This window comes from Sander vitreus, chromosome 22, assembly GCF_031162955.1.
Source record: "Sander vitreus isolate 19-12246 chromosome 22, sanVit1, whole genome shotgun sequence".
NCBI classification, from domain to species: Eukaryota; Metazoa; Chordata; class Actinopteri; order Perciformes; family Percidae; genus Sander; species Sander vitreus.
In genome coordinates, this window is record NC_135876.1 from 18,923,767 (window position 1) to 18,951,231 (window position 27,465).

At 43.7% G+C, this 27,465-nt stretch overlaps 2 protein-coding genes across 2 annotated transcripts in view; one reads left to right on the forward strand and one right to left on the reverse strand.

Annotated features, from left to right (window-relative positions):
* Positions 1 to 12,577, forward strand: part of gli3 (GLI family zinc finger 3) — a 94,614-nt gene extending 82,037 nt beyond the window's left edge. The window contains exons 11-15 of the mRNA XM_078280310.1: positions 4,908 to 5,057; positions 5,182 to 5,346; positions 5,958 to 6,245; positions 7,435 to 7,828; positions 8,389 to 12,577. Of these exons, the coding sequence (XP_078136436.1) occupies positions 4,908 to 5,057; positions 5,182 to 5,346; positions 5,958 to 6,245; positions 7,435 to 7,828; positions 8,389 to 10,772 (3,381 nt within the window). The 3' untranslated portion in view covers positions 10,773 to 12,577. The remainder of the gene's footprint in view (positions 1 to 4,907; positions 5,058 to 5,181; positions 5,347 to 5,957; positions 6,246 to 7,434; positions 7,829 to 8,388) is intronic.
* A 1,114-nt stretch (positions 12,578 to 13,691) lies between these two features.
* prpf4bb (pre-mRNA processing factor 4Bb) lies at positions 13,692 to 24,033 on the reverse strand. Its single transcript, XM_078280477.1, has 16 exons — positions 23,954 to 24,033; positions 22,134 to 22,215; positions 20,451 to 21,595; positions 19,701 to 19,874; positions 19,392 to 19,550; positions 18,940 to 19,021; positions 18,543 to 18,744; positions 17,358 to 17,431; positions 17,053 to 17,143; positions 16,281 to 16,428; positions 15,974 to 16,111; positions 15,707 to 15,860; positions 15,502 to 15,616; positions 15,263 to 15,414; positions 15,051 to 15,137; positions 13,692 to 14,873 (listed from the first exon to the last, which is right to left on the reverse strand). The coding sequence occupies exons 1-16, from the start codon at positions 24,019 to 24,021 to the stop codon at positions 14,670 to 14,672; spliced, it is 3,075 nt and encodes a 1,024-aa protein (XP_078136603.1). The 5' UTR covers positions 24,022 to 24,033; the 3' UTR covers positions 13,692 to 14,669.
* Positions 24,034 to 27,465: the final 3,432 nt, after the last annotated feature.

Sequence of the window (27,465 nt, forward strand, 5' to 3'; positions counted from 1 at the left end):
AGCACACTGAAGTTGGAGAAGTGGTAAAAATACACCAATATGATGCTGTGAACAAGGGACGGCGGAGTGTACCCCCCCCCCACACACACACACACACACGTGCACATGAAACACACATCACCACACATCTGATAGAAAGATCCTCAGCTCTCCACAGCTGTCTATTCGCCGACTTGACATTGCAATCCTCAGCCGCGGTGGTAACCCCTATCTATAATTGATATCCTCAGCACGGAATGGGCTGCCTCCCGTGTTTGAAGGGCTCGGCTCAAAGGTTGAGAATCTTGACAACTTCTTGCCCCTGTTTCAGGAGGCGGGATGAGTTAAGGTGGTGGGAGAGGAAGGGAGGATGGCTTCTTAATAGAGGAAAAGCTTGCTCACATCCTCCCCCTACAGTAGTCACACCAGGTGGCCATCTGAGCAAAACAATGTCCTCTCATCCCTCCACATACACTATCCAACCGAACCTTGCCAAGCTGCACTTATTATCAGATTGCCGTGTAGACAGACACCAACCAAATCCTTATTAGTTTTCCACTTTTTTTTTTTTCCATCTTGGAATTGTTGTTCTTTTTTTCCTGCAATTTGACTTTCTGATATTGCATTTTATTTCTCATTTTCTATGCACATGCAGATATGCAGAGAGATGCCAATAAAAGTCTTCGCCTACAGAATCCGTGTCCTCTAATTCAGCAGAGCGGACGAGAAAATACTCTTATCTCTCTGCACCCCCACCTCCCTCAGTAATAGGATAAGTACAGTATTTGGACCACAGTGGCTCTCCTCACACACTGGGAGGGGTTTGGGGGGGGGGGGGGGTTTCCATATAACCAAACAATGGAGCGTCCCTTCCCCCTTGTACTTGTCTTCTCAAATGGCTTTGGATAAAAAAGAAAAAACATGATGAGGAAAAAAAAATACCAGTTTGTAACCAATTTAACCACCAGCGTTTGCACAGAGTTTTTACATAGATTCATATTCAGTGATTGGAAAATGTGAGTGCTGTGTTGACAGTCCACGTCATGAAATAAAGGTTTTTTTTAAATAACAGCTGCACTAATTCAAATATCCCATTTCCTGGTTTGGCTAATTTTAGAATTAAGCCTTCACACCACCCTCATCACTTTCCACCTTGTTCAAAAGCGCTCCTGCCGCGCTCTTCATGCATATTTTTACACTCTCAAGCATGCTCTCAGCATGACATGCCACGGCGTTCCTTTATCATCTGCGTTTAAGCGCTCTCGGTGCAGCCGATAAGATAAACATCAGATCTATGGAATTTAGCTCACTTATCTGGCCTACCCAGTCAGCAAAAGCGAGGCGGGTGTCAATTTTAGTTTGCTGTATTTATTTCATTTATTACATTTCAACTCTCCATACCTCTCCATCGCCCCCTCCGTACAGCTCCACATTCTTTTGCTTTCCCATTTTTGGGCATAAACCTCTCCCGCTCTCATTTTCTCTTTCATTTTCTCTCCCTCCCCTCTTTCCCCCTTGAAGGGAGTACTTTTAGAGATAAGGCCTGGTGGCTTCTTTAATGTCTCTCTTGAAGTGGGCTTTTTTCGCCTGGTTTTGTCGCCGGAGATGCCAACCCACTGACTCCCACAACTCACTAATGTGGCCTTGCTCAACAATCTTTTTTTTATTATTTTCTCATTGATCTATTCCTGCCACTTCACCATGGAGAACTCTACAAGGGAGTGATGCCTTTTCAGTGCCCTTGTATGATGATTATTATTGTTTTTTTCATCACATAGAAATTCTATGTGAAATGTAATTTGTCTTCGGCTTACTTCTTGAACACGTCAAAGCAATTTGATGCGGTGTGCATATAACCTTTAACTGCTGAACTTGAGAGTTCAGGTTCTCTTCTGTCATTGTAGGCCTGCTAACAAACGGACATTTCTGAGGAGGTTTAAGACTATATATGGGGGGTGTCTGATGGGGTTGGTGGTCTGTATGTGTGTGTTCTCGCAGCTCATCAGGTCTTCCCCACCCTCCACAGTCTAACCATCCCCTTCCAGGTCATCTACATAGGTGGCGCTGTGATGTCCCTGTTCTTAGATGGGGAGCTGGCTCTCCCTGTGTGCAGCCTTGTTAAGGCGGCTGCTGTGTTAAAGGGAGATAAACGCGGGCGCAGTCTGAAGGCAGCCCCCCTCTCTGGCTGTTGGCGCAGGCTTTTAATTGGTAAAATGCAGATTTTTTTTGATCAGGAGAAGGATTAGGCCCCTTATCTGTCAAGAGTATCTTACTCTAAGATGAAAAGACTGTGCTGAATTACACATGCCAATTCTAGCTCCCTGCCCCCTGCTCGCTCACTCTCACTTACTCTCGTCCTTCCTCCTGCCCTCACCCCCCCCTTTTACTTCCTCCCTCCTCCTTCCCTCCCTTATTTGCCTTTTTCATGCTCTTTTTTCCCTCTCTTTACACAAAGCACTTCAGCAACTGACATTACAAAAGAGCATATGATTTATTAGGTGGTGTTTGATAAAGCTAAACGGTGTTGCGGGTCCCACAGCTTAGTGAAATTGCCTTGTAAACAGGCCCTCTTTTCATGCACGCTTGCATTCTAATGCATGAGGGCTATGTCCCAGAGAGAGTTTGAAGGAGACATGGAGATGGATACTGGAGTGGGCAAATGCTGAGAAATAGCAACAACAAAAAATAAGTGTGTGTATTACAGTAATGTGTGCAGAGTTGGGTTTGAACATTTGCGTTAAAAAATATTTTAAATCAGAGGCTTTTATTTATTTCTTTAGAAAACATACAATCTAAGTGTAAAATTGTTTGTGTGTTTTAGTGCTATTTATGTTTATGGATGTGTTTGCCATGCACCCAAGCAGCAGGGGTCTGGACCAGGAAAACAGTGCCTGCACCTGTGTGTGTGTGTGTGTGTGTGTGTGTGTGTGTGTGTGTGTGTGTGTGTGCGCCCCTCATACGTCACACACACAGCTTCAGTGTCCCCTGTGTCCGCGCTCCCTGTCGTGCGACTCCCTCCTAAATCCATCTTGGTGGCGTTTTTACAGTTGTTGGCCGATAAGCTGGCAGGGGGAAGATGAATAACCTGCCGCACCACTGCTATCAGCACCTGTTTGTCGATTTAGCCGGCCGACGGGGCCTGTCTGCTCAGCATGGAGATTATTGATTCAATAAGAATTGCCATTAGATCATGCCATTAGGTTTCTCGGCGGCCCCTCTCCCCGTGCTGTCTGTCCCCCTCTCTGTCAGCTCAGAGGCTCATGCATCACACCCGTCAACGACCTCCTTCATTTGTACAAACAGGGTGCGAGTGTGTGTGTGTGTGTGTGTGTGTGTGTAAGTGTGTGCATGCACTCGTGTTGTGCCAGCCACCCGCGTGATCCAACACCATGGTGCTCTCCCATCGCTCTCAGCCGGGGGATATTGAATCCTGCTTCCAACAGACCGATTGCTTGCCACAGGGATTCCCTCACAGAGTGGAAGAAAAAGAGAAGACAAGTCAGGTTTTCCGAGGCTCCGACCGAGGTGGGGAGGAGATCAATCTTGGGGAAACTTCACTAACGTCTGTGGTCATCCAGACCCCAATCATCTCCCGTGGAATTAGTCTTGTTTTGTCACTTTAGAATTAAAAAAATGTCAAGTGAGAATAATGGAAGTCCTTTGCGGATATATTAATGTCAATTTTACTCTTTGCTTTTGCTGTCGCACCCTGCTGTTACTGCGCTGACTCATTTGTCGATACTCCCCCTTTAGTATTACTGAGAAGTGAGTGCAGTGGCCGACTTGGGGTCAAAATGTCTTAAAGGGAGATTGAAAATAGGGCGGTTTCTGTTGGATGTCATGGTTATGATGATATGTGGGGTCATGATCTGGCCAGTGGGCAGAGCGCAGGGAAGGTACAAAGATGCCATTGTCAGAGCAGTGTCATGCCCGGAAGGGGAACTGGCCCTGGATTCTTTATTTGCTTTGGTGCAGCATGTTTTATAGCTCTACAATCTTGCGAGTAAGTACTCAAAGAAAGCATGTTTTCCCCAGACGTTTAAGAGCATTTAAAGTCAAGTCTCTATTTATCTCCCTTCCTTCTCTCCTGTTTTCATCCGTCCCTCTTCATTCACCCATAAGGTAAAAAGACTTTTTTCGGCTGCTCAGGAATGTAATAATACCGGTTTCTTTTGGTCAGGATATTGTGTCTGTCTCCCTGGGTTTAAATTGCTCCCTGAAAGGCACTTCAGAGGCCACGACAGTGTTGAGCCAGATGTTGACTTTGTCCCCAGAGGGTCCGCATGACATTTTTTTCATCCTCACCTCCTTCATTCCTATATAACATCCACCTCTTACCCAGTTTTACAGGATAGTTAGTGAGAAAAGAAAAAGAAAGAGGGAAGAGTGAGAAGGGGGTGGAGCAAGAGAAAGGTGGTGCTCACAGATATAATGCTTGGCTGGAGTTGTAAAGCCCTCGCATTTCAGGTGCCACGACTGAACTTTTGATGTCTCTCTGTACCTCCTCACCTCCCTCCCACCTCCCCTCCTGCCTAAGCCTCAGATTGGAAGTTGCCACGGCAGCACAACTGTCAGCACTTGTCATGGAGGGGAGAGGGCCCCAATGTGATGCGAAAGTGACAGGGTTTTATTTGAAAATCCTGTTGGGATCGGACACTGAGACTCTCGAGTCAACAGAGTGAGGCAGATAAAGAGGAAGGGAGGAAAGAGTTAAGTGAAATGAGATGGAAGAAATAAAATAGTGATAGCACCACGGGCAAATAAATGAAAAACAGGAAAGAGCATACATTATATTTGTCTCTTATGCTGCAGAGCAAGAATTCCTCCAGCTGAACAACAAATCAATTCAAGGAAAAATTACATTGCACTTAGAGCTTATGATAACACTTTGATTGCTTTGGTTAAAGTTCTTTAATCTTCTTTTATAGCACATCAACAACGACCACATCCATGGGGAAAAAAAGGAGTTTGTGTGTCGGTGGGAAGAATGTTCTCGAGAGCAGAAGCCCTTCAAGGCACAATACATGCTGGTGGTCCACATGCGCAGACATACTGGGGAAAAACCTCACAAGTGCACAGTAAGGAAACTCCTATTTGCACAGTTTACTTCATTTATTTGCATATGACAAACTATTCTACATATAAACTGCTAACTCAGCCTGTATGAGTGATGTCTTCTTCCTCTTCTCTCTCTTCCTGCAGTTTGAGGGCTGTGCCAAGGCCTACTCCCGTCTGGAAAACCTTAAAACTCACTTACGCTCGCACACCGGAGAGAAACCTTATGTGTGCGAACACGAAGGCTGCAACAAGGCTTTTTCCAATGCCTCAGACCGGGCCAAACATCAGAATCGCACACACTCAAATGAGGTACTGACAAACAGACAGTTATGCTCCTTCGACTTTGCTGCTTGTATGTGGTGTTGACAAGCATCAACGTGATATCATGACTTTGCGTAAACATACACGCCCACTTTCTTAAGCCAAGTGGCATGTTATCTGTACGCATTTTGAGCTATCCGCGTGTATGTCTACGCTGTATACAGCGGACGTAAACATACACGCCACTTGGCGTGTTATCGCGAGGAGAAAGCTACGGATGGGTTTAGGAAACGTGACACGTGGGTTGGGTTTAGGAAAAGAACAGCAGGGTTGGCTTTAGTAAAAAAGGAAAAGCGACGGTTGAGTTAACGTCACACGCGGGTCACGGTCTCCTGGGTGAAAGTCCTCTGTTTTACTCATCCACCACCCCGACCGTCCTCTCTATGCAGATTTTTGCCCTTTCATACTACTCGCTACGGTGTAAATTCACACGCAATCGCAAGGTAAGTCAATGGAGGCCAAACGGCGTTGATAAGTATGCGTCTTGATAACACGCCAATAATGGCATACGAATTGGCGTGTCATACATACGCCACTTCATGAGCTCAGTCTGCAAGCATTGTGTTTCTCACAGCTCATCTTTCTCATTTCATTCTCAGAAACCGTATGTGTGTAAAATCCCAGGCTGCACCAAACGCTATACGGACCCGAGCTCCTTACGCAAACATGTGAAGACGGTACACGGGCCGGAGGCTCACGTCACCAAGAAACAGCGTGGAGATTACCCGCGTCCTCCGCCCCAACGGGAGCCGGGGGGCAACAGCCAGGGCCAGTTGCCAGGGCAACTGCCCCTGGGCGGGTATACGGACCAAAGGGAGTACAACCATGCTACCTCAAAACAGGATGAATGTCTGCAGGTCAAGTCTATCAAGACAGAGAAGCCTATGGTACGACTTTATTTAAGGCTGACCCTCACACCTTTACATTTATTTTGATTCTTTTCTTATACTTTTACTACTAATTCCTTTACTTTAACATCGTTAGTTTAAATGCCTATTATTTAGTGATTTAACATTGAATTGGGAAGCATGCACATTTAACACTGAATTCTTCTAATGAGTCAACTTTTTCTTCCTGTCCAATGCTTTGGCATTTCTCTCCCTCCCTTTCTAAGGACAGTGGGTAATCAGGTGAGATAGGTATCCCTTCACATTGTAACATATTCTTTCCGAGTCTCACAGTTTTTCCCGTCTTGCTCATCGTTTTATTGTCTGTTTATTGTCTTTTCTCGTCCCATTACAACTGCTTGACTTTCACCCAAAACACAGCAGATTTGTTCTCATTGTAAGTTTCTCTCATCCCTCACATTCATAAAAAAAACTGATTATTCCTGTCAATTTACAACACTTTCAAGAGTGGCAATGATATTTACCAAAGCCAATGCATTTTTCTGAGCAATGCCCATGCCTTAGGGCAGAACTCTGAGGGCACTGAAAGTATGCCTGACACTGCCCAGGGCTTCATTGTGCAGCCAAATTTATTCAACAGTAAACAGTACCCTCTAAACACTATTGACACTTGATGCCAAAAAAAGTAATTCCATTATTCCCCAGTGCAACATAGTTCCTAAAATTCAGTAAACAACCTAATTAGGCTCTAGCTGTTCTCACAAGAGGCCTTTATCCTATTTGCCTATCCTCTGAAAAAACACAAAACATGATTCCTCTTTTTGTGTGTGTGTGTGTGTGTTTGTCCTTACTGGCTCAGGGGGGGAGGCATTACTCATGCCCCAATAATGTACAAAGCAATGTTTTCCAAACACCTTTTTTTTTTCTTCTAAAAGGATAGATGCAGCAGTTGGTTCTGTAGTTTGGACGACCAGCTCAAACTGCAACAATTATGCAAGATGAATACATGAACACATGAATAGAATTATCTCTCATAATGGCCTGTCATTTTTTTATGATCATTGTCTAATGTTATATGGAATACATCTTTCAAAAGATTACATTGTATCATTGTTTGTGACATATGACACTGCATATCTACCTTTATGTTTCCTGAAATAAACTTGATAATCATCTTTTCTTTCTTCCCTCCCTTCTCTCAATCTTTTCTTCATGTCTGGTCTGTCAGACGTCTCAGCCAAGCCCTGGCGGTCAGTCTACATGCAGCAGTGACCAGTCCCCCTTCAGCACCTATCCCAGCGGTGGAGTCCAGCTTGCTGTGAGCGCCGGACGCTCGCCAGGGGAGGGGCTGGAGGAGGACGAGGGGAAAGAGGAAATCGAAGAGGAGGTGGAGGAGGAGTGTGAGGGTGAGCCAGCCCCCATCATGGACTCCACAGTCTCCACGGCAACGGCGGCCATGCTGACCCTGCAGGCGAGGCGAAGTATAGGCCGCCCCCTGCGCTGGATGGAGCACATCAAGATGGAGAGGCTGAAGCAGGTGAATGGAGCGCTGCCCAGGCTGGGGCCCCTGTCCCCTACACCGCCCCCAAAAGGTTCCACACTACCCAACATCCTGGGGAAGGGTAAGTTTAACCTTTTAAACGTTTGTTTTGAATTTGAGGTCCAACCTTTTTCTAAATGCTCTTAAAAGATTAAGTCAACAACCCTCACAAATTCACGGCAGCATGTAGTATCCTATTTCGACATGTGGTTGAGCTTGTGTGGGCATTTCTATTGTTAAAAAGCACCTAGTACGAAGTACCAAGTACACAGAATTTACACATCACGACAAATGCATGTACAAATCACGCACGTAAATTATCCTGAATTCCATCTTGCCCATTTTGGCTGAAGCATTCAGGCAAAACAAATGCTTAAAATGTACTGTTCCGCTGGAAAATGGTATCAGAACCATATCAAGCCTTATATCATATCAGAGAAAATAGCATGTAACAGTGTTTCATGGCCAAGTGCTGCCTGTTGTCGATGGCAACATCTGTTTGAGGGATCTCTCCGCACTTGCACTTAAATAATTTGGCTTTTTCTCTGTCATCCTCCTGTAATCTCCCTTCCACCACTTAATATCCTTGTTTACTGTCCAAACTGTTCTCATTCCTTTTTCTCTGTCTGTGTTTCTCCCCAGGATCCTGTCTGGGCAGGCAGTGGGGGGTGTCTGCTCCTCAGCCACCTGTTCATGCTGAGCTGAGCAGCACAGAGCTAACAGTGCTCAATTTGCTCAGAGACCGGCGTGACAGCAGTGGTAGCGCCACCAGTTCAGCCTACCTGAGCAGCAGTCGGCGCTCCTCAGGCATCTCCCCCTGCTTCTCCAGTCGACGCTCTAGCCAGGCTTCCCAGAGTGAGGGTACGATGGCAGCCGGCCACCACCGCCGCCTCCACAACCTTAGCTCCACTGACTCTTACGACCCCATCTCCACTGATGCCTCCCGCCGGTCCAGTGAGGCAAGCCACTATGGAGGTGGGACAGGAGGAGGGGGTGGAGGGATACTCTCTGGTGGGGGCTGTGGAGGTGTAGGAGGAGTAGGTATGGGGGGAGGAGGGGGATCACGGGGGATGCTTACTTTAACCCCAGCACAGCACTACCACCTGAAAGCCAAGTATGCAGCAGCAACTGGCGGCCCACCTCCCACGCCTCTTCCCAACATGGAGCGCATGAGCTTGAAGACTCGCATGGCCATGATGGATGAGGGTGGTAGCAACCACTCTTTGCCGCCTCTAGTCAGGCCACATTGCTGCAGTGATGGCACCAACGGGTACACCAATGGGTACATGGGACATGCAGGTCACAGGAGGAGGGTCCTCTATCCTGGCGAGGGGCCACTGAACGGGAACCGGAGGGCCAGTGACCCAGTGCGGACGCAGGCTCGGGATATTTGCGGTCTGCCCCCAGTGCAACGTTTCAACAGCCTTAACAACCTCCACCCTCTCCCACCTCTGTCTCATTATTCTACACCTGAAACTCGCAGCTTTAGCCTACAGAACTACACACGCTCAGAGGGCAACCTGCAGAGAGGCCTACAGCACTCACCGTACACTCCTAGCATCGCAGAACATGCAGCCTTAGAAGCCCTGGCCATGGAGGATGACGGGGAGGCTGGTCTGTTGCTTGAGGATGAGGATATACTACCAGATGACCTGGTGCAGTATCTCCACTCCCAGGTTCAGGTGGATGGTGGCTCCTACATGCACATTGAGGACCAAATAGCTTCTAACCAGAGAGACACCTCCCATCCATCTATGGAGGAGATAGAACAGATCCAGACTTCAGGGTTGAATATGGCATTCCCTGGGCCCCAAACTATCCAGCCGCAGCAGACAGCAGAGCGGACGGGCCCTAGTAAGCTTCCCATCCAGTGGAATGAAGTGAGCTCAGGGAGTGCTGACAGGTCTCCTCAGAGGGAACCAAACCACCAGACACAGTGTGGAAGGTGGTCGGGCACAGAACATGGACCCGTATCTGCGCCTTTTGGCAGGTTTGGAAACATGGTGGTTCAGCAGCAAGTGCCCTCTGATTTCCAGAACAGTTGTGCCCAGGCTAATGAGTCTCAAAGTGCTTGCTGTGTCAACCCTGGTGTGAAGCTAGAGACATCTCCTAACTCCTGCATGGAGATGAGAGTTACTGCTCACAACTCTACAAACACCTTTGGAAGGCCTAACTTCTTCCAGATCATCGAAGGGCATCTTCCGCAGGCCTTCAAACAGCAGGCCTCCAATGGACCTCAAAAGCAGAGCCACTTCGAGCAGAACCACAACAGTAGCACCTCTTGCCAGATCGGGAACAACCTAATCCTTAGCAGGGCCTCCATGGACAACCTCCCCAGCCTCTCCCAGGGAACTGCACTTCATCACAACCGGCAAGTCCATGTCCCTCGCCCACCGAACAACAGTTACAGGAGCTGTGTCAGGGCCCAGCAGTACCTCAATCCCGAGAACTCCGGTGAAATCCAGGCTCGTCTTAACCAGCAGCAACAACTTCAGAGAAGTGGGGACCACTGTTCCCTTGCACATCAGGTATCTGTGCTAAAACTGGAGGCCACAGACCATGGATACTTAGAGCAGGGCTTTGGCGACTGCCTCTCGTACGAACCGGCGGATCTCAAGGCCTCCTCGTTCCCTGTCCTGGAGGACCAGTGTTTGCTGGACTCCATGGCGGAGTCTGTGGGACAAGGCGGTGGCAGCGGGAACTCGGCTAGCCTTCTCTCCCCTGGTGCAGACCAGGTGACCAGCACAGTGGATGGCAATGTGCCTGGTATATTAGATGAGGGGGTAAGTCTGGACTTTGGTGTCATGCTGGAGGATGGCTATGACCAGGGTAGCTTGGTCTCAGGGGTGTTGAGTCCCTCCATCTTCCAGGGACTGTCCAGGACCTCATCACGCCTGACCACCCCTCGAGCATCCGCGACCTTCCACAGTGTGGCCCCCGGCCTAAACAACATGGCGATCGGAGACATGAGTTCTCTACTTACCACACTGGCTGAGGAGAGCAAGTTCCTGGCTATCATGCAGTAGCTGCTCTCTCTCTCTCTCTCTCTCTCTCTCTCTCTCTCTCTCTCTCTCTCTCTCTCTCTGCTTTCTCCTCCCTTAGGAAAAAATGGAAAAAAAGGAAGAGAAAAACTCTGGTGTATGTGAAGATTTTAAGACCAAAGTGGCAATTATGAGAACTTTATTATGTACTGGAACAGGCAGTTGCCAAACCCATTTATTTTGTAAAAATGTCATCCCACACAGAAATGGGATGTGTCAAAAGTATGTATAGATAAATAGTTGTATTCCTTTTCTGGAATGTAGGCTATTTTTTGGAAGCTCTTCTCTTTGTATTTCTATGTGATGGTGAGCAAACCATCACTTCTTTAAAACAGTATTCTGTGTATTGTCACTGTTTTTGCTGTACACACTGTCAGTAAAAATGCATGTATTCAAGGTTAAACATGAACACTGTCCATACAAGTGCATAGACTAGCCCGTGTGCCAAGTATCTACCGTTCTGATCCCCCAAGTACGAAGCCGCAGCAGGTCAGACATGGGTCATTAATTTAACAGGCCCTGATGATAACTTTATATAGCATAGGTTTGAATAAGTGGTGTATTTACATTTGTTGTCATTTTGTTTTGTATGTTACTTTTGTGAATCTGTAAATGTTTCAGTGCTTCTAACAAGTTTTACCAAGTGGTGTTTTTGTCAAGAGTAACTGCGGTATGGTATCGAACACATTCAAGTCTTCAAGGCACCGTAGATAGTCGTCTCCTTGATATCTAAATGGCTTGATTTAGTTAGTCTGGTAAGGTACTCACAAGTGTATATAACAGTTTTTTTTATATTCTGTTTGTGATAATCTGATTATTGACGTTGGATTGCACGGTTGTTCGGAGCTGATATCAAAACGGACATTCTTTTATTCTTGATGATCAAAGGTCCCAATTGGTGCTTTATGTATGCTAACATAATTAACATAATTAATGACCAACAGTGGTCCACAGCACATGAATTTCCCTCTCATGATGATACATGCTGTAAAGTGATGTGTTTTGTTTTATAGGAAATCATCTGTATGGTTTTCTCCAAGGCTCTTAAATTCAGAATGTGTATTGCCGTCAAGTATTGCAATGACTTAGTCAACAGTGTTAGTATTGCCTTGCAGCCTGATGTGACTGAACACAGAATATTGAGTAGTTTACCTTTTATCCAACGTCAAAGCAATGAGGTACAAATTGTTTTACTGTCCTTTTGTATTTTTTTGTCATTTTTGTAGCTGTGCATTGATGGGGTATTTTTTTCTTCAAAGAAGTAGAAATAATTTCCTTTGAGAGAAGGAAATTACATTGAGGTATGTGCCTTATACGTCCTGTCGGTAAAGAGAAAGATCACTGCCAATCTTCCATTGTGAATGAAAAATAAATAAAAATAAACATGTAAAGTGTCTTGTGAGACCTAAAAAAAGATAAAATGATAGAACATTTATATAATAAAAGTCTGACTATCAGAAAGGTTAAGATTTGCGAAATGCATTCTACTTTTTTTTTTTTCCCACATTTGTTGTGCTCTTTTATATATAATGTGTAAATACAATACTCTTTCATTAGGTTTAGCAGAGGAAATGGGGAGTATCCTGGGGCCAATAAAGAATTGACTTTGAAAGCAGGGATTCCCAGGCCCTGGGTAAAGGCCAGACAGATCTGGCTCAGAGCAGAGCTTCAAGTGCCCAGCACTGCCGCTCCGCCAGAAGAGCCACTTTGCTCTTTTATAACTGACTACAAATGTTTGTATGGTTTTAATAAAAATGAAAAAAAGACATTAAAAAGAAATTATATTTTAAGTCTCTTTTCTTCTTTATAACATGCTGGTTTTGATAATATATGAAACTTGGTTTGAGTTATGTTTGTATGGAGACAACACACACCTTATATTACTATAAATCAAACTCATCAAACCACATCCAAAAGAAAACATGTTATGCCACTTGATAAAAATACAGTAAATAAATATTCAGCTCAATGTAACAATGTAATGTTTACATTTTGTTTGGGGATATATTCCTGTCATAAAAAATTTAAGTTCCAAGACCAGTCACCATCAGTGACTTAATTCCTGGAGAATATCCAGGGCTTCCGATGCCCTCTTCTGATCATTTCAAGAAATTACAACTGCATCGTAAGGTGTGAGCTATGCAGTGTTTGAATTTCATAGCATGATTGTAAAAAAATTGTTTGGTTACACATAACAGTCATGCTCTCACGTCTGATTTAAGATTAAAGCCAGTAGGTGTTGGTATCCCTTTCACACTGACTTCTTTACCAGTGGTTATACCACTGTAGCCCACATGTATTTACAGACTGACAGCCCATCAGCTCATGTCAGAAGTTCTTTTAGTGTTTTTCATACAAGCATCTGCAACTGCATCTTTTCCCTAACTTTCCAGACGGAGAACTTTCCATTATGCTTTTTAGCAGCTCAACACAAGTGCAATCATTCAACAGAAATGAAGGGCACCGTTAGACTTTCCACTGCAGAGATGGAGCATGAGAGCTGTAAATTGTTTGCCTGGGTCCAGACCTTTGAATCCGCCCACTCCACCGAGTGCAACGATTTGACAATTCTGTCTGATATCAGGCAGGTAAATTGTACCAACTGGATTAAAAAATGGACCGTTTTTACTTTGATGCCCTGAGGCTGCAGCAATACCCCATTTTACTTCCGTGCCTTCTTTAGACTGCACTTAGTTGGGTACAAGCATAAAATAGTCCACTTTTGACAACTAACATCCAGTTTTGAAATCTGGAAATCTAACCAACACTTTCAACAATTTTACAGCAGGATGTACAGCACATCAGGCCATTCATCATGCCAACATGTCAGGGATTAAATGAAGAAAGGGGGTTTGTATACAATAGGAAACATTTTATTACTAAAAGTTGTCTCATACTTTCAGCAGCGTTTCCACAACTATTCTTTATTGAAATCACAAATAGTTTTTTACCACTTGATGGAAAAAACAAACAAATTAATCACACATGAAATGACAGTAACTATGGACTATATACACAACAATGGGAGAGGAGGGTCACAGGTGTGGCTTCAATAGGCCCGCATTGTTGGGTGTTTTAACACACTAGGCTCATACAGGAGGCACTTGAGTGTGAAAGCCTTAAGAGCCAGGACCTAGCCAGAGTGCTGGAGGGGGAGGAAGGTAAAAAACATGGAAATGTCCAGCAACAGAAAACAATGACTACCTGCTTTGAAAAAAAAAAAAGAAAAAAAAAAAAATCCTGTTCAAGGAGTACAGAATATGCATCTATTTCTTCTGCTCAGATGTCAAGGCCTGAAGCCTTGGTTAGGGGTGGGGGGGTTGCCGTCACATGTGGGACACTGATGTACATACAGAGCATTTACACAGGCCTGCACCACAGAAATCTAGAGCACAAAGGGTGCACATTCAAAAGCATGCATTGCCCCACAATGACAATTGTGGTTAAAAAAAAAAAAAAAAAACTGATGTATTTAGTCATCTGCAACTACAACAAAACTCAACCTTCCGCTGCTTGAGATTGTTAATGCAATCGACATACAGTATTTACAGGAATTATATCTTTCTCTTAAACATCTGTCACTCCAATGCCAGTTAAATTTAAAAAAACAAACAAAACAACAAAATAGTCCATAACTGCATTGCCAGGTATGAGGGGAAGTTTACAATGATGAATCGCAAAATCAATGTCTTCAAGAATGGCTACCATTTCAATGATCTATTTACAATAAAACACAATTATGTATCCATAAACAAAATAAAGTTGAGGAAGAACTTAAAAAAATCCTGTCGGTGGGTTGGCTGCCTCACTGCAGAGTTCCTGTCAGAGCTGGTTTAGTGGTTGGTTCTTTGTCTGCTCTGGGAGTGTGTGGCGTTCAGGGTGTCAGATCTTCTCCTGGATAAAGGGATGCTGCAGGGCCTGGTTGATGCTGATGCGTTTGGCTGGGTCCAGCATCAGAGTGCCATCCAGCAGGTCCTTCAGCTGCATCACTTTCTTCCTCTGGTCCTCAGGCAGTCGCTGGCCTCCTATCATGTCAGTCAGCAGGTCTTTGGTGGGGTTGATGGTGCTCATCACCGTCACCTTCTCCTGATGGTGCAGAAACGACAGGATATGTTTAGAGGAATCATTAAAACTACTTTTCAGTATGTGGCAAATGCTGATGGTAAGATCTGAACAGCCAATAAAATAACATTTCATGTTCGTTATTAAAAATCACTTTCATTATGTGAAAATGTGCTGTGGAAGAAATAGGGAACACGTTACCCTTTCTGTCACTTTGTCTACTTCAATGTACAGGAAGTTTAAATTCTGATCGAAGTGCTGGTCTTTGAACGAGCCTTTACGGATCATCTGAGGAAAGAAAACCACAATATTGCAACAGCCATAACTTCTTGAACACTGCACAGAACAGCAACACGTCTCACTTCTTTCTTGGAAAGGGAAACTATAACTGAAATTTGATGATGCAATTTTACCTTGTTGGGCATCTTGCCCTTGAGGTCCATAGCTAGTTTGATCATATGATTGTTGGAAGATCCAGGAAACAGGATTTTGCCAGTGTACAGCTCATATAAAGTGCAGCCAACAGACCACATGTCAATCCCATAGTCGTACGGCTTTCCTATGACTGAGGCAGAAAGAAATTGTGAGCAAGGTCCTGTTTTGAATGCAACTAATGGTTAGATTAGGGATTTAGACAAACGATGCAACTCACTGATTTCTGGAGCTCTGTAGAATCTGCTGACCAGGTATGGTGTGATGTCGTTGTCAGCGACATGGGATGCAGAACCAAAGTCACACAGCTTCAAAATGGTCTTTGACTCATTCACCTTTTTAAGGACAAAACTGATTATTAATATTAAGGTAATATTCTATTACCTGAATTAACTTGATTTTAAGATTGGGTGCATACTGCATACCAGGATATTGTCTGGCTTGATGTCAGCATGGAGTATGTTGCATCGTTTGAGCAGCTTAAGGGCCAAGAAGAGCTGCTGACTGTAGGAACGCACAGCCTTGATGTGGAGCCCAACGTCTTTACCGTATTTTTTCAACACCTCACGCAAATTCATACTATAGACGAGAATACAGCGATAATTAGGAAGCGAGGCCATCACATTAATGCTACAAACAGCAGTGGATCTCAAACCGTGAGAAGAAATGAGTAGTGTTCTATTTTCCAGTACCTGAGAGGCTCAAAGACCAGACAAAGATGCTGCTTGTGATAGAAGTGCCTGAAGAGGCGAAGGCAGTGGAACTTGTCATCAGGATCAGCATCATTCAGCTTCTTGAGGAATTCTAACTCTTTCAACCCGGTCTTCTGCCTGTTGACCAAAAGAATCATACATGCTGTTCATCAACGCAAATTCAATCAAACATCCATAGGATTGTGTCTATCTATACTTGTGTGGATATACATTTTTGACATTTACGGAAAAATGTTTTTAGTCATTTGTCATTATATATATATATAAAAGAAGAGGTACGACTCACATGAGCTCATTGTTTCGGATGATCTTGACTGCCACCTCCTGGCCGGCCCTGGCAGTGTCCCTGGCTCTGATCACGTTGCTGAACACACCCTGGCCAGTGTAGCCATAAACATCATAGCGCTTGTCTAGTGTCTCCCCAATGTTCACCCCTAAATTATAACACAATCCACACAAAATTGTTAATAGCAGACAGGCTGTTACTCCAAAGGCACACGTAGCTGTGTGTGATTAAGCACTGTAACCAACTAATTGGATAAGACAAGACCGGACAAAGGACACTGCTTATATTAAGCTGTAATGGTACATTTCCATTAGGGCTGGGCGATATACATCGTCAAAACAATATTAAAATGTCTATTGTATGTATTGTCCTGTATTGTTTCTATCGCACTGCCAAAAAAACAGCGGCCGAACTGTGTTACAGTTATATTTACATCATTTAGATTTATGTTCTGATCCTTCCAATGGAATGCTCATTTTGCACTATTAGTATAAATTCAGGAGTATACAATATAGGCTTTGTGTGGTTATTTCATATAGACTATTCATTTATGAAATTACCAGAAAACATGCTATATCGTGATATATATTGTTATCGAGATATGAAATGCCCTACATCAGGATAGAAGATTTTGACCATATCGCCCAGCCCTAATTTCCAGTCCATAAAGCAAACATTGATGAGCACTTCCACTGACACAGTCCACATCACAGGCTTGCCTCTAGACAACATCTGTCTGAGAAAATAAAAGGATTAGGAAGGCAGCACTTACGGTAGTAACCCTCAGCATCAGTCCAGTTGTCCCTGAGGTTGGGGTTCTCCTTGAAGTCCTTCCCTACTCCTGCTGCTCTCATCCTGGCACTCTGCCCAAACGACATAAAACCAAGGCCAGTGGCTCATGACAGTAGCTGCGAGTCTTAAAAGTGTTTCCTATTATTATTATCATCATCATCTCATTCCCTGCTGAAACTTCAGGAAAAGCCAGTGGAAATAACAGATACTAAAATGCAGCGGATGCTCAGATATGCTGAAACATTTGACATTTGTTCTTCCTAAATCCCACCAGCAAATACTCACATCGAAGTCGGCAGCAAACATGTCATCCGACTCTGTAAACATGTCGGGGGCTGAAGGCTTCTTTGGGTTTGCTCCTGAAATGAATAAAAACAATAAAACAGCACAGGATGAGTTTTTAGTCATCCACCACGTTGTAAAACAGAATATCTGGAACGTGTTTGATTCACATACTCTGCAGAGATCAAAACATGCTGCAGGTGGCAGAGACACCCAGGTATTGGATTACAAGCCAGCAACTGAATGAACACATGACAGAAAGAAGCAAAATTAAAATCCCTGCATCACACAACTCTGCATTGCCCACAGCAACCAAATGCCATTTTAGATTTGTATAGACTGGCAGTCTGTCGTCACAGTGTGGCCACAAAAACGGCAGGGAAGTGGAAATATTAATGCACTTTTATAGTTCAATTATTTTAAAAGGCAGTGCAAAAATGCCATCAATCAGCTTTCACCTTGGTATTTTGGACTTCCTCCATATCTGAAATAAACTGACCATGATTAAACTGGGGTTAACTGCTTTGTCAGAACACCAAAGAAATTGCATTTAGCTTCCTATAAAAATCAAAGAAAAAAAAAGTGATTGCTATTCTTGATGGAGGTTCTGATCTCCTCCATGTTCACAGAAGATTGTGCTCTTCAGTGATGCATAGGAGCAGATGCAGTGACCCACGTCTCTTTTCCACATACTACATTTCAAAGGTTTAAGTGATGGGTGAGTCTGAAAGGGAGGATAGAGGGCAATATTCTGTAGTTATCTGGGTCACGCTAACCACATTCTGCCACAGATAGCATATATGGAGCTACGTCTGTGCTTCACCTATTCCTCTTCCCATTTTAATGAAGATTTCAAGCCATACGTGAGTGGTGTCCTCTTGGCAACTAGTGTGATCATACTTCTGGCCAGCAAATGTGGAGGAAAAAGCACTGATGGGTAATGGTGAGAGAAACAACATTCACCACATGAAAAAGTGTTCAGGACAATAAATGATGTGCGTGCCAACTTACACAGAAATTCCTGTGCATATATCGGAGATATTATTGCCACAGTATTCCACAAGCCTCCACAAATTTTTTTTAGAGAAATGAATTGCATATTGACACGGAGTGCACACACCTGACCGTGTTGTTCATTCAGTTGGCCTTGTATGCCAACAGATATGAGCATTTTGAACAAGACATTACCGTCTTTCTCCTGGGAGATGAGGTTGTGCTTGGCTTTGATGCTGGCCTCAAAGGTGTTGAGGTTCTCGCGTTCATACTCCTTGACATCCGCCGCTACTCGCTCCAAGATGTCATCAGGTGAGGGTGAACGACTGCGTGTGCTGCTCTGAGGGCTGCTGGGCTCTGACACCATGTTGGTGTCGTCACTCACAACCTTATATTTCTGTACAATGGCAGGAATAGAGTGACCATAAGAATACACCTCAAACATAGTAAGTCATGTACATTAGTTATTGTACGTGTTTCCAGGTAGACAGTAGACCACTAATGAGCATAACTTATAGCTTCTTCACCAAAATTAGACCAATATGGAAACTAATTAAACAGCAGGTTTGGATAGGCAGAAGTGTAAACAGACCTGGACAATGGCCAAGCGCTGCTGGCGGCGCTGTTCAATGAGAGCCTCTTCATCTACCTCCTCTCCATCAAAGTCCTCTAACCTGCAAACACAAACAAGGTTTTAAGAAGTATGGATATGCACAATTTCCTTATTATGGCCAATGTGTGTGAATTCTGAGGCAACATATCAGCTACAGGCTGGCTGACTCATTGCCAATCACAATCCATTTCTAAAACCTTTTACAGATCTTTTCTTTGGGCCACTAATTTTTTATATATATCTATCTACGTATTACCGTTTCTATTTTCTTTAATTTTGCCTGGTATTTGAAATAAAGAAGTGCATGTTGCCTTGATATAATTTGTAAAGCAATATTAAAACCGCTGCTCTATGTATAGTTGATGCTTATGGTTTGCCTCTAATGTACGACCTGCAGGAAAACAGATGGGCTAATATTTTCTTCTACTCACACTTCTTCCTCGGAGGATTCCTTGTCGACTTTCATGCCCTCTGATAGGCTGCCCTTGAACTTGTCCTCATCTCTGCTGCGTCGTCTTCTCCTGTCCCGATCGCGGGACATTGAGCGTCGGTACTGTCGGAGCCTACCATACCTGTCTCTCTCCCCAGACCTGCGAGGCAGAGATGTCAAAGAGGGATAGTTCTTTACCTCGTGAATCATGCACCCTGATAAAAAGGTCTACTGCAAGTTGCCAACATAGAATTTAAGTCGAGACAAATGTCCAAACCTGAATGAAAGTTGAGTAAAAAAGTGCCATCACCTGTGTCCCAGTGGAGACCTGCTCCGTCTGTGGGGCGAAGAGCGGGAGCGTCGTCGTGGTGACAGGGACCGTCTTCTTAGAGGCGAGCGACTCATCCGGCGGCGAGCGGCTGGCCGGGGACTGTTCTCTCGTGACCGATCTCTACCTGGCCCTGCATCTGGCCGGGGGCGCTTCCTGTAGAAACATCAGGGGAGTGGACAGACAAGCTGAACCGGACATTCTAGTCATTTAAACTAAAAAAAGGTTACTGTGACGAAGAACCATCAGTGGCAGCTACCAAAGATGTGTTTCTTCTTCTTTTTTTTTAAAAGAAGATTTTTTCGGGGGGTTTTTCCCTGTATTTGATAGTGACAGTGGATAGATAGGAAAGGTGGGAGAGAGACGGGAGATGACACGCAGCAAAGGGCCACAGGTCGGACTCGAACCCAGGCCGCTGCAAAGGACTCAGCCTACATGGGGCGCACGCTCTTACTGGGTGAGCTAGAGGTCGCCTCAAAGATGGGTATTTCTGTTTTTAAATTTTTTATATTAAAAACTTGAAAAGTGATGACATCGACTCTGATGCCTTTTCACAAGGCCAGTAAGTTCCACGTTTCATACATGAACTGTCAAATATTTGTCCCCTGTACATCTTTTAGACTTAGTCAGGTTATTATTTATTTGTGTGCCATTTCACTCAGACTCATCCGTCACAGTCAACTTATGTTACCATGAGAAGTTATAAAAGTCATAACAGCTCTGTTCACCAACCTCAGTGGTGAGTCCTGCCTGTCAACATCCCTCCTCCTGGCGTCTGGTGAGCGGCTGCGGGCTCTCCTGGGGGGGGACCTTGTTCTTGATGGAGAGTTGCTCGGTTTCGATGTCCTGTCTGAGGCACTAGCCGGGGGGTGGTGGGCATCCCTGTGGCGAGGGGAAGCACTGCGTTTCCTCATGGGGCTGTGAGGCCCTCGTCTATGAGGGGAGCGGTTCTCTTTCCCCAACGAAGCGTCCTTGGATGGGGACTTGGCTGGCCGTTTGTCCCTTTCGGCGTCCGAGCGACTTGGCCGTTCTCTTCCAGGTGATCTCGACTGTCGGCTCCCTCGCTCCTGGTTTGGCCTGTCATCACGCTGTGGAGAGGAACGTCTGTCAGTGCGGCTGCCTTTCTGCTCTCCTTTCCAGGTGGTGGGGGAGTTGGACTTCCTGGTTCTCTCCTTGGACCTATCAGTACTGTCTGAATGCTTTCGGTCTTTCGACCTGCTTCTGCCGCGCCCTCTGTCTTTAACGGCTGTGTCCTTGGTGGTTTTGGTCACCTTGTCCTGCTTGGACTCCTTGGCCTGCGCTAGCCTGTCCGCAGACTTACTCCGACTACGACGCTTGGAGCTGGACTTACTGCCCTCTGTTGAGTCCCGTCTAGATTTCCCACCTTTTCCCCCTCTGGGAGATGTGGGTTTACCTGAGCTGACCCTTTGACGCTGTTCGCCATTTCTGATCCTAGCTTCTCCATCCTCTTCTGATCCAGAGTTATAACCCTGAAGGATCAGGCCCATGCCTGACTGGACCTTGCCCTCCATCAACTGGCTGTCCAGCTCAGCTTTGATCATGGCCCTCTGTTTCTCCAAGTCCTCCAGCAAGGCCCTGTCGTCCAGACTTGGATTTCCAGAGGAGGGAGAGGATTCAATTTTTCTGTGGCCGGAGGAGGCAAAGAGGGCAGCGGCAGAGGGAGAGGAGCCCTCTTTGCGTTTGTGTTTCCTGTGTTTGTGACGATGCTTGCGTTTGCGGTCCTTGTCCTCGTCAGAGGCATGCTTGTGTTTTTTGTGCTTACTACGATGCTTGTGTTTTTTCCTCTTGTGTTTACCACTGCTGCTGTGATGTTTGGACCCTTCTTCTATCTTCTCGCCATTAGTCTCTGCCTCCTCCTAGGACGAGACAACATATCAGCTTGACAACTCATTCAGGTGCAAGATCATCTCATTTTTTTTTTTTTTTTTTTTATTTCTAGACATGCTGTGACCATAGCTATAAACTTTTCTCTTTCATTTTATATGGTATATTATATGACAAGTCACGGGCATGATCTGTCCTTGCGCGTTTGTGTTGTTTTAGTCATTTAAAAATAAAACCGTTAAACTGAAAATCTCTCTTCACTCCCATAGAAATTGAAGTTATTTCACGGAAAAGCAAAATATGATGAAGGCGTCGAAATTAACCTCCAAATAAATTAACTGTGAGTTACTTGCTACGTGACAAACGGCAAAAACATTACATGACTGACAATATTTGTTGTTTATGGGCAGAATATTTTCGGAGTGCAGACAAGCACCACTGCCACTACAGTTTGAAACAAACCTAATTTAGAAAGCTTAGGTTTAACTTAATTTAAGGTAGAATGTTTTTATCAGAATCACGGCATCATACCACTGAAGCTATTTAGGTCTTGTTGTTGTCCACCCCTACCTCTTCCTCCTCTTCTTCCTCCTCAGACATGTCCCCGCTGTCCTCATTTCCACTTTTTTCATGGCTCTCCAGATCCTGCTTCCTGTTTAAAAGAGGACAGTCTTAAATATTAAGCACACAATATTACACAGTAGTGCTAAACAACCAGTCAAATAATTAGAATATGGTGACTGATAGGATTAAAGGTCAAAAACGCAAATCCAGGTCTTATTAAGCGGATCAGGTATCAGCTATGACATAACCGATCCACAATAAATAGTTTCTTTCTACTAAAACATTATACAGAATGAAATGAAAAAGCAATAATCAATGCATTAACTGATAATGACAATAATCCCAAATTGTAGCTGTAATAAACATTGAGGAGATACATCTTGTACATCTCCTTCAACTGGTGAGTTTTGGTATCATAATCAAAACTCCCAACTTATTGGTCTGTGGTGGAATCGACTTTGTTCCTTACAGTGCTCAGCAGAAAGGCTACTTTAAATAAAATAAAAAACGTTAGCAGTGGTTTTATGTACATTGTATTTCTAAATGAGAACATCATATAAATGAAAACATTAATTGGCAGACATTGTACAAATATGTTGTGAAATAATATATTGCTTGCATTATAGTCATTAACACGTTTAGAATAAAGATAATGCAATCGCGCAGGAAGCAGCTTTTACATCACTACAAGCACAAGTTAGCTCAGTGGTTTAGGTAGCATGAACCATGGTTACGCAATGTGCTGAATTTAGCTATAAACTGCAGAAACAGTGAGCAGTAACAAAATAATTGCTGCAACCTTTAGTGAGAAAAATGTGTTTATTAGTGTGGCAACAATGCTCATTTGTCACCATACACTTAACTTTTCCGCTTTTCCTCGGAGCACGACCGCCAAGACGATTTCCTCTCATTAGCTCGGATACGCTAACCGTTCTTAGACAACTTAAGGGGAGACACTAACTTGCAGGCAAAAGCATACATTTTCAATTTGGGGCATTTTTTGCTTCCATAACATGTCTTATTTCAGAGTAGTGGGCTGAAAAAACATCAAAAATGCACATTTAACGTTAGCTAGGTGTTTATTTTACTAGCTACATTTTATCTTTAGATAATGCCTCATTCGCATATTTGAACATACAATTTAAGTAAATGTGTAACACAACCAAAAGATGTTCTTCATGTAAGTAATATACTGGGGTAGTTTAAGTGTGATAGCTATAGATTAAATGTTCCCTATTCACCTGCTGTGTCTACCACGCTAGCAACAATTAGCATAATCGGTTAACGTTAAGGAGAGCGTTTTTTTTTTTTTTCAAAGGACGGCGAAGGCACGTCCCGCCTGTACGCTGCCTCTGATTAGCTTAGCATGACCAATCCTACTCCTCTTGCCTAAATCTAACCAACCCAACCAGAGCAGGGAACGAGTACTAGCCAATCAGAGGGAGTGTACCTTTGCCATCCTAGGAAAGAAACTGGCATCGGGTAGCTTTTAGCTATGCTAACATACGTTACAGGATCGTTTCATGCGACAAAATACCTGTGTTTGACTGTATGTGGTCTGACTGGTGCATATTATGGAAGTAAATACACAACATTGCTGTTGATGTGCACTTCTATTTACTACACGTTTAGCGAAACTTAATGCTAGGTGAGCTAAAGAACATTAGCTAGTTGGCTAAGAACATTAGCCCCGGCAACAACGTGAAGCTGCTACTCTGTTAACCTCCGCAGCTATAACTTACACAACAGTTGCCTTTTGATTTCGGGTGGGTAAGGCACTTGCACCTTATTACCATGACCGTCTTATATTAAATTAAATGACTTACACGTGTTCGTTGCCATTATTCATTCTACTGGACGCGACATCCATCTCAACGTCGGCCATTTTCCTCATCTGAGGAACCTTTTCTTCTTCAATTATTTTGACCACAAACGTTCAATGATATCAAAACACTGATGGGCCCTCTGTTGTGCTGGCGGCGCACTGCAATTCGGATTCGTGCACTGAAATGTGTCTGTTGTCCACCAGGGTGTGTGCTTGTGTAACTTTCAGTTTTCAGGCCAGCAGACCGTCAATGTAACTGTGTTATACATCCGTGCAGCAGACGGGTTATTACAACATGGGTTTTTAAAGCTGACATGACTTGACAGGGGTTTCATTGGCAAGAGCACTCCAACCAGAGCCAACATTTTTGTTTCCATCTGTTAATATATTTAGCCTAGTCTCGCATTGCCAGACCTTCCTCCATAGCGCTGCAGAGGAAAGTCTGGCTAGTCCACACAGCATTCTGGGATGGGAGAAAAACGTGCTCTGGTTTATTGGCATTTCTTTAAACCAATAACAATCGTTTTGGGCGGGGCTAAGCGTCGGCTATGGTGCCGCTGCAAAATAGCATAAAGGAACTTGTTTTGGTGGAACATGTGTATGTTCAAAGGTTGTTTTAATTGCAACAGAAAACTCAGATTGGACAGACTAGCTAGCTGTCTGGATTTAGCCTGCAGAGATCTGAGGAGCAGTTAACCATACTCTTCATAAATCCACCGAGTTTAAAATGCTAATGGTCATGGAAGGTGACGAACGTCAGGCCGAATGTGGGACATCCGGCGGAAATTCCAGCGGCACCTTAATCCCAGAAGTGAAACGTCGTTGATATATACTATCTATATTTAGCCTACAAACTTTCCCAAATTGTTAACTTCAATATCTTAATTGCATCTAGTAAGTTTTGGGATTTCTAAACTTCTCAAAATGATCCATATTGTACTGGAAAAAAAATGCACAGTGATATAGGCTATTTCATGGATAGAAATTTTAAACACTAGAATTATAAAGTACTCTCACTTGAGTTTCCACAGAGGGTCTCTTCAAGGAATGCAATGCTGTACAGTCCTAAACACTGAACAGCGCACCAGGGAGCCTGGGGTGCAGCCTTTGAGAGACAGCCAAATAGGCTACAAAAAAGAGAGAAAAGCCATAAAGGGCGGGCGCTGGGAGGTTGCTTAGTTTGCTTGTACCACAGGATGGCCCTGGAAGTCAATTAGTGGATCATGTGGTTTTGAGGGCCCCTCGTGCACCACGGGGGTGCGTGAGCGGGTTGTGCTCCCCACTGTGCCCCATTGGTATGCTCAACAAAAATGTTACATGAGTGCTTGATTTTAATTTTCTCTCTCAGCATTTTAGCAGCTCATTTGGGAAAATATCTACTACAGAAGAATATATTCTAAAGAGATTATATTCCTAAAGATCATTTGTTTTTTGCACTGGATTTGTTGGTGCAGTTAAAAGTATGTGTAAAAGCACGTGTGGAGAGCAGATGTTTTAATTCTTTTATGCAGACTGCAACTGTACTTTATTGCTTGATTTATAAGGAATGTATTTTGCAACATACATATTTCCCCATAACCTCTGTACAGTCTATTTCATTAGCCCATTTCCTTTGTGAGATATGACCTCATTTGCACTTTTAGCAGGTGCAGTAACTGACATTAACTTTTCTGTTGCCTTAATTGTAGGCCACTTAAATGTAACTTGAGTTGTCTGATCGATTCAGCAAAAAAGTATTTGAATTTATTGATACTGCAATATTGCATGCCATTTATCTTGCATGATTCATTAAGCAGCATCGTCTCGATCAAAAAAAAACCTTCTTAACTTTGAATTGCTGAGCAGCTTAACCTTGACTGGAACATAGAATTCTGACCTATATTTATAGTATACATTTTGTAAGTATTGTAAAACTGATGCTGTTTATTTAAGTATTTTGTTGCACATGAGACAAATAGTATACTGACATGTCATATTTTAAAGATGAAATTCAGTGTTTCACCCTCCAAAAACAAGCCTGACAAGAGAAAAAAAAACACATATTAACTATTGAAGCATTTTGTTGTTTGAAACAGCAAGATATTTTTACGTTTGCACTGCACTCATAATGAGATATGCAAGTTACAGTTCTGGTATATAAGTGTAGTTGCAGTCTCGGCTTCACGATACTCATCAGAGCTGCTAAGACGTACACATGCAAAGTCCATTATCAGATACGCCAATCCTTCTCAGAAGGGAAACAACAAAATGTGTTTGTTAACCAGAAAGGGTAAAATACCAGATGCCGCTTCTGATTTTGTGCGCGGCCTCATTTAAAATGTAAAACATAATTGGACAGATCTAAGACATTGTGCTGCAATGCAAAAAGTTGCAAAAAGAACTGAGCAGTTGCTTCTAACACATCTCAGTGACATTCGTGACATTCAAGGATTCAAGAGCATTCAAGGGATGGTTATTATCCACACCTGACAGTTTTATTAAAGCTGTAAATCATGTTATTGTGAGGCACCTGTGGTTGCTCATTCACATCCGTGTGAAATGAATGGGTGTGTAGATATAACGGCATTAATGTTGACATCCTGGCAGATGGGACGAGTGCTTCTGGCAGATGACAGTCCTGCAGGTGTTATCTTTATCATTATTTGTTTTAATGACAGCTGGCTTTGTGTACAGCTGGCTAGACTAAAATTGTTGAAGTGTTAATGATTGTTATTATAATTATTCTCTTATATACTCATATAATTATGATAAGCAATTATTATAAAAGCTAATGGGACTCTTGATTTGCTGATATAAATATACATATGTACACAGAGGGTCGGAAGGCTGTAACTCACAGTCTGGGCTGTAGGCCTACAGTGTATCTCAGATTTATATGGTAAAGTTGCAAGCTGGAGGACTCACCACAGATTAAAGCATCGTCATGGAGACATTAAATATTCCATTACTTGAGTCCTACTATGTGTCATACAGTTTATGATTGATAATGTTGCGTGACCAGTTTGTAAAGATGAAGCAAGTGTTAGGTTGTACATATGGTATTTTCCTTTTTTCCCTTCTTGCTTTATGTTTTACTGTATTAAAGGTGCACTATGAGTTCCTGCATGGTCACTTCTGTTCGTTCCAAGTAAATACAAAACAAAACAGAGCAAACTTGCCCCTCCCCCCATGTTTCCGTAACTGTCATGACTAACTGACTAACTGTCACTAACCCCCACCCCCTCCCCCAACCATCTTGTCGGTGATTGGCTGGAGTGTTTTGTTGTATTTTGGTGCCTATCCTGTGCCCCTAGTGTTTTGACGTTTACGACCCCTGTGTTGTCTCCCGAGACCGGGCTTTTTCACAGTGTATTCAGGGGGCAGGCAGCCAGCGAATCAAGGAGAGATGCCTATGATTTGAGACAAAAATGAAATCGCGCTGAAACCATGCAGGAACTCATAGTGCACCTTTAACTTAGTAGACAACAAAAGGCAAAACATGAAATAACATGGCTTTGAACATGGAAGTTTAAA

Coding starts and splice junctions, on each gene's coding strand:
- prpf4bb (XM_078280477.1), bottom strand. CDS start 24,021: ATGAGGAAAATGGCCGACGTTGAGATGGATGTCGCGTCCAGTAGAATG. Junction 21,596..22,133: donor AGGAAGAAGAGGAGGAAGAG/GTAGGGGTGGAC, acceptor GTCTCGTCCTAG/GAGGAGGCAGAGACTAATGG. Junction 15,415..15,501: donor CTACAGAGCTCCAGAAATCA/GTGAGTTGCATC, acceptor TTTCTGCCTCAG/TCATAGGAAAGCCGTACGAC.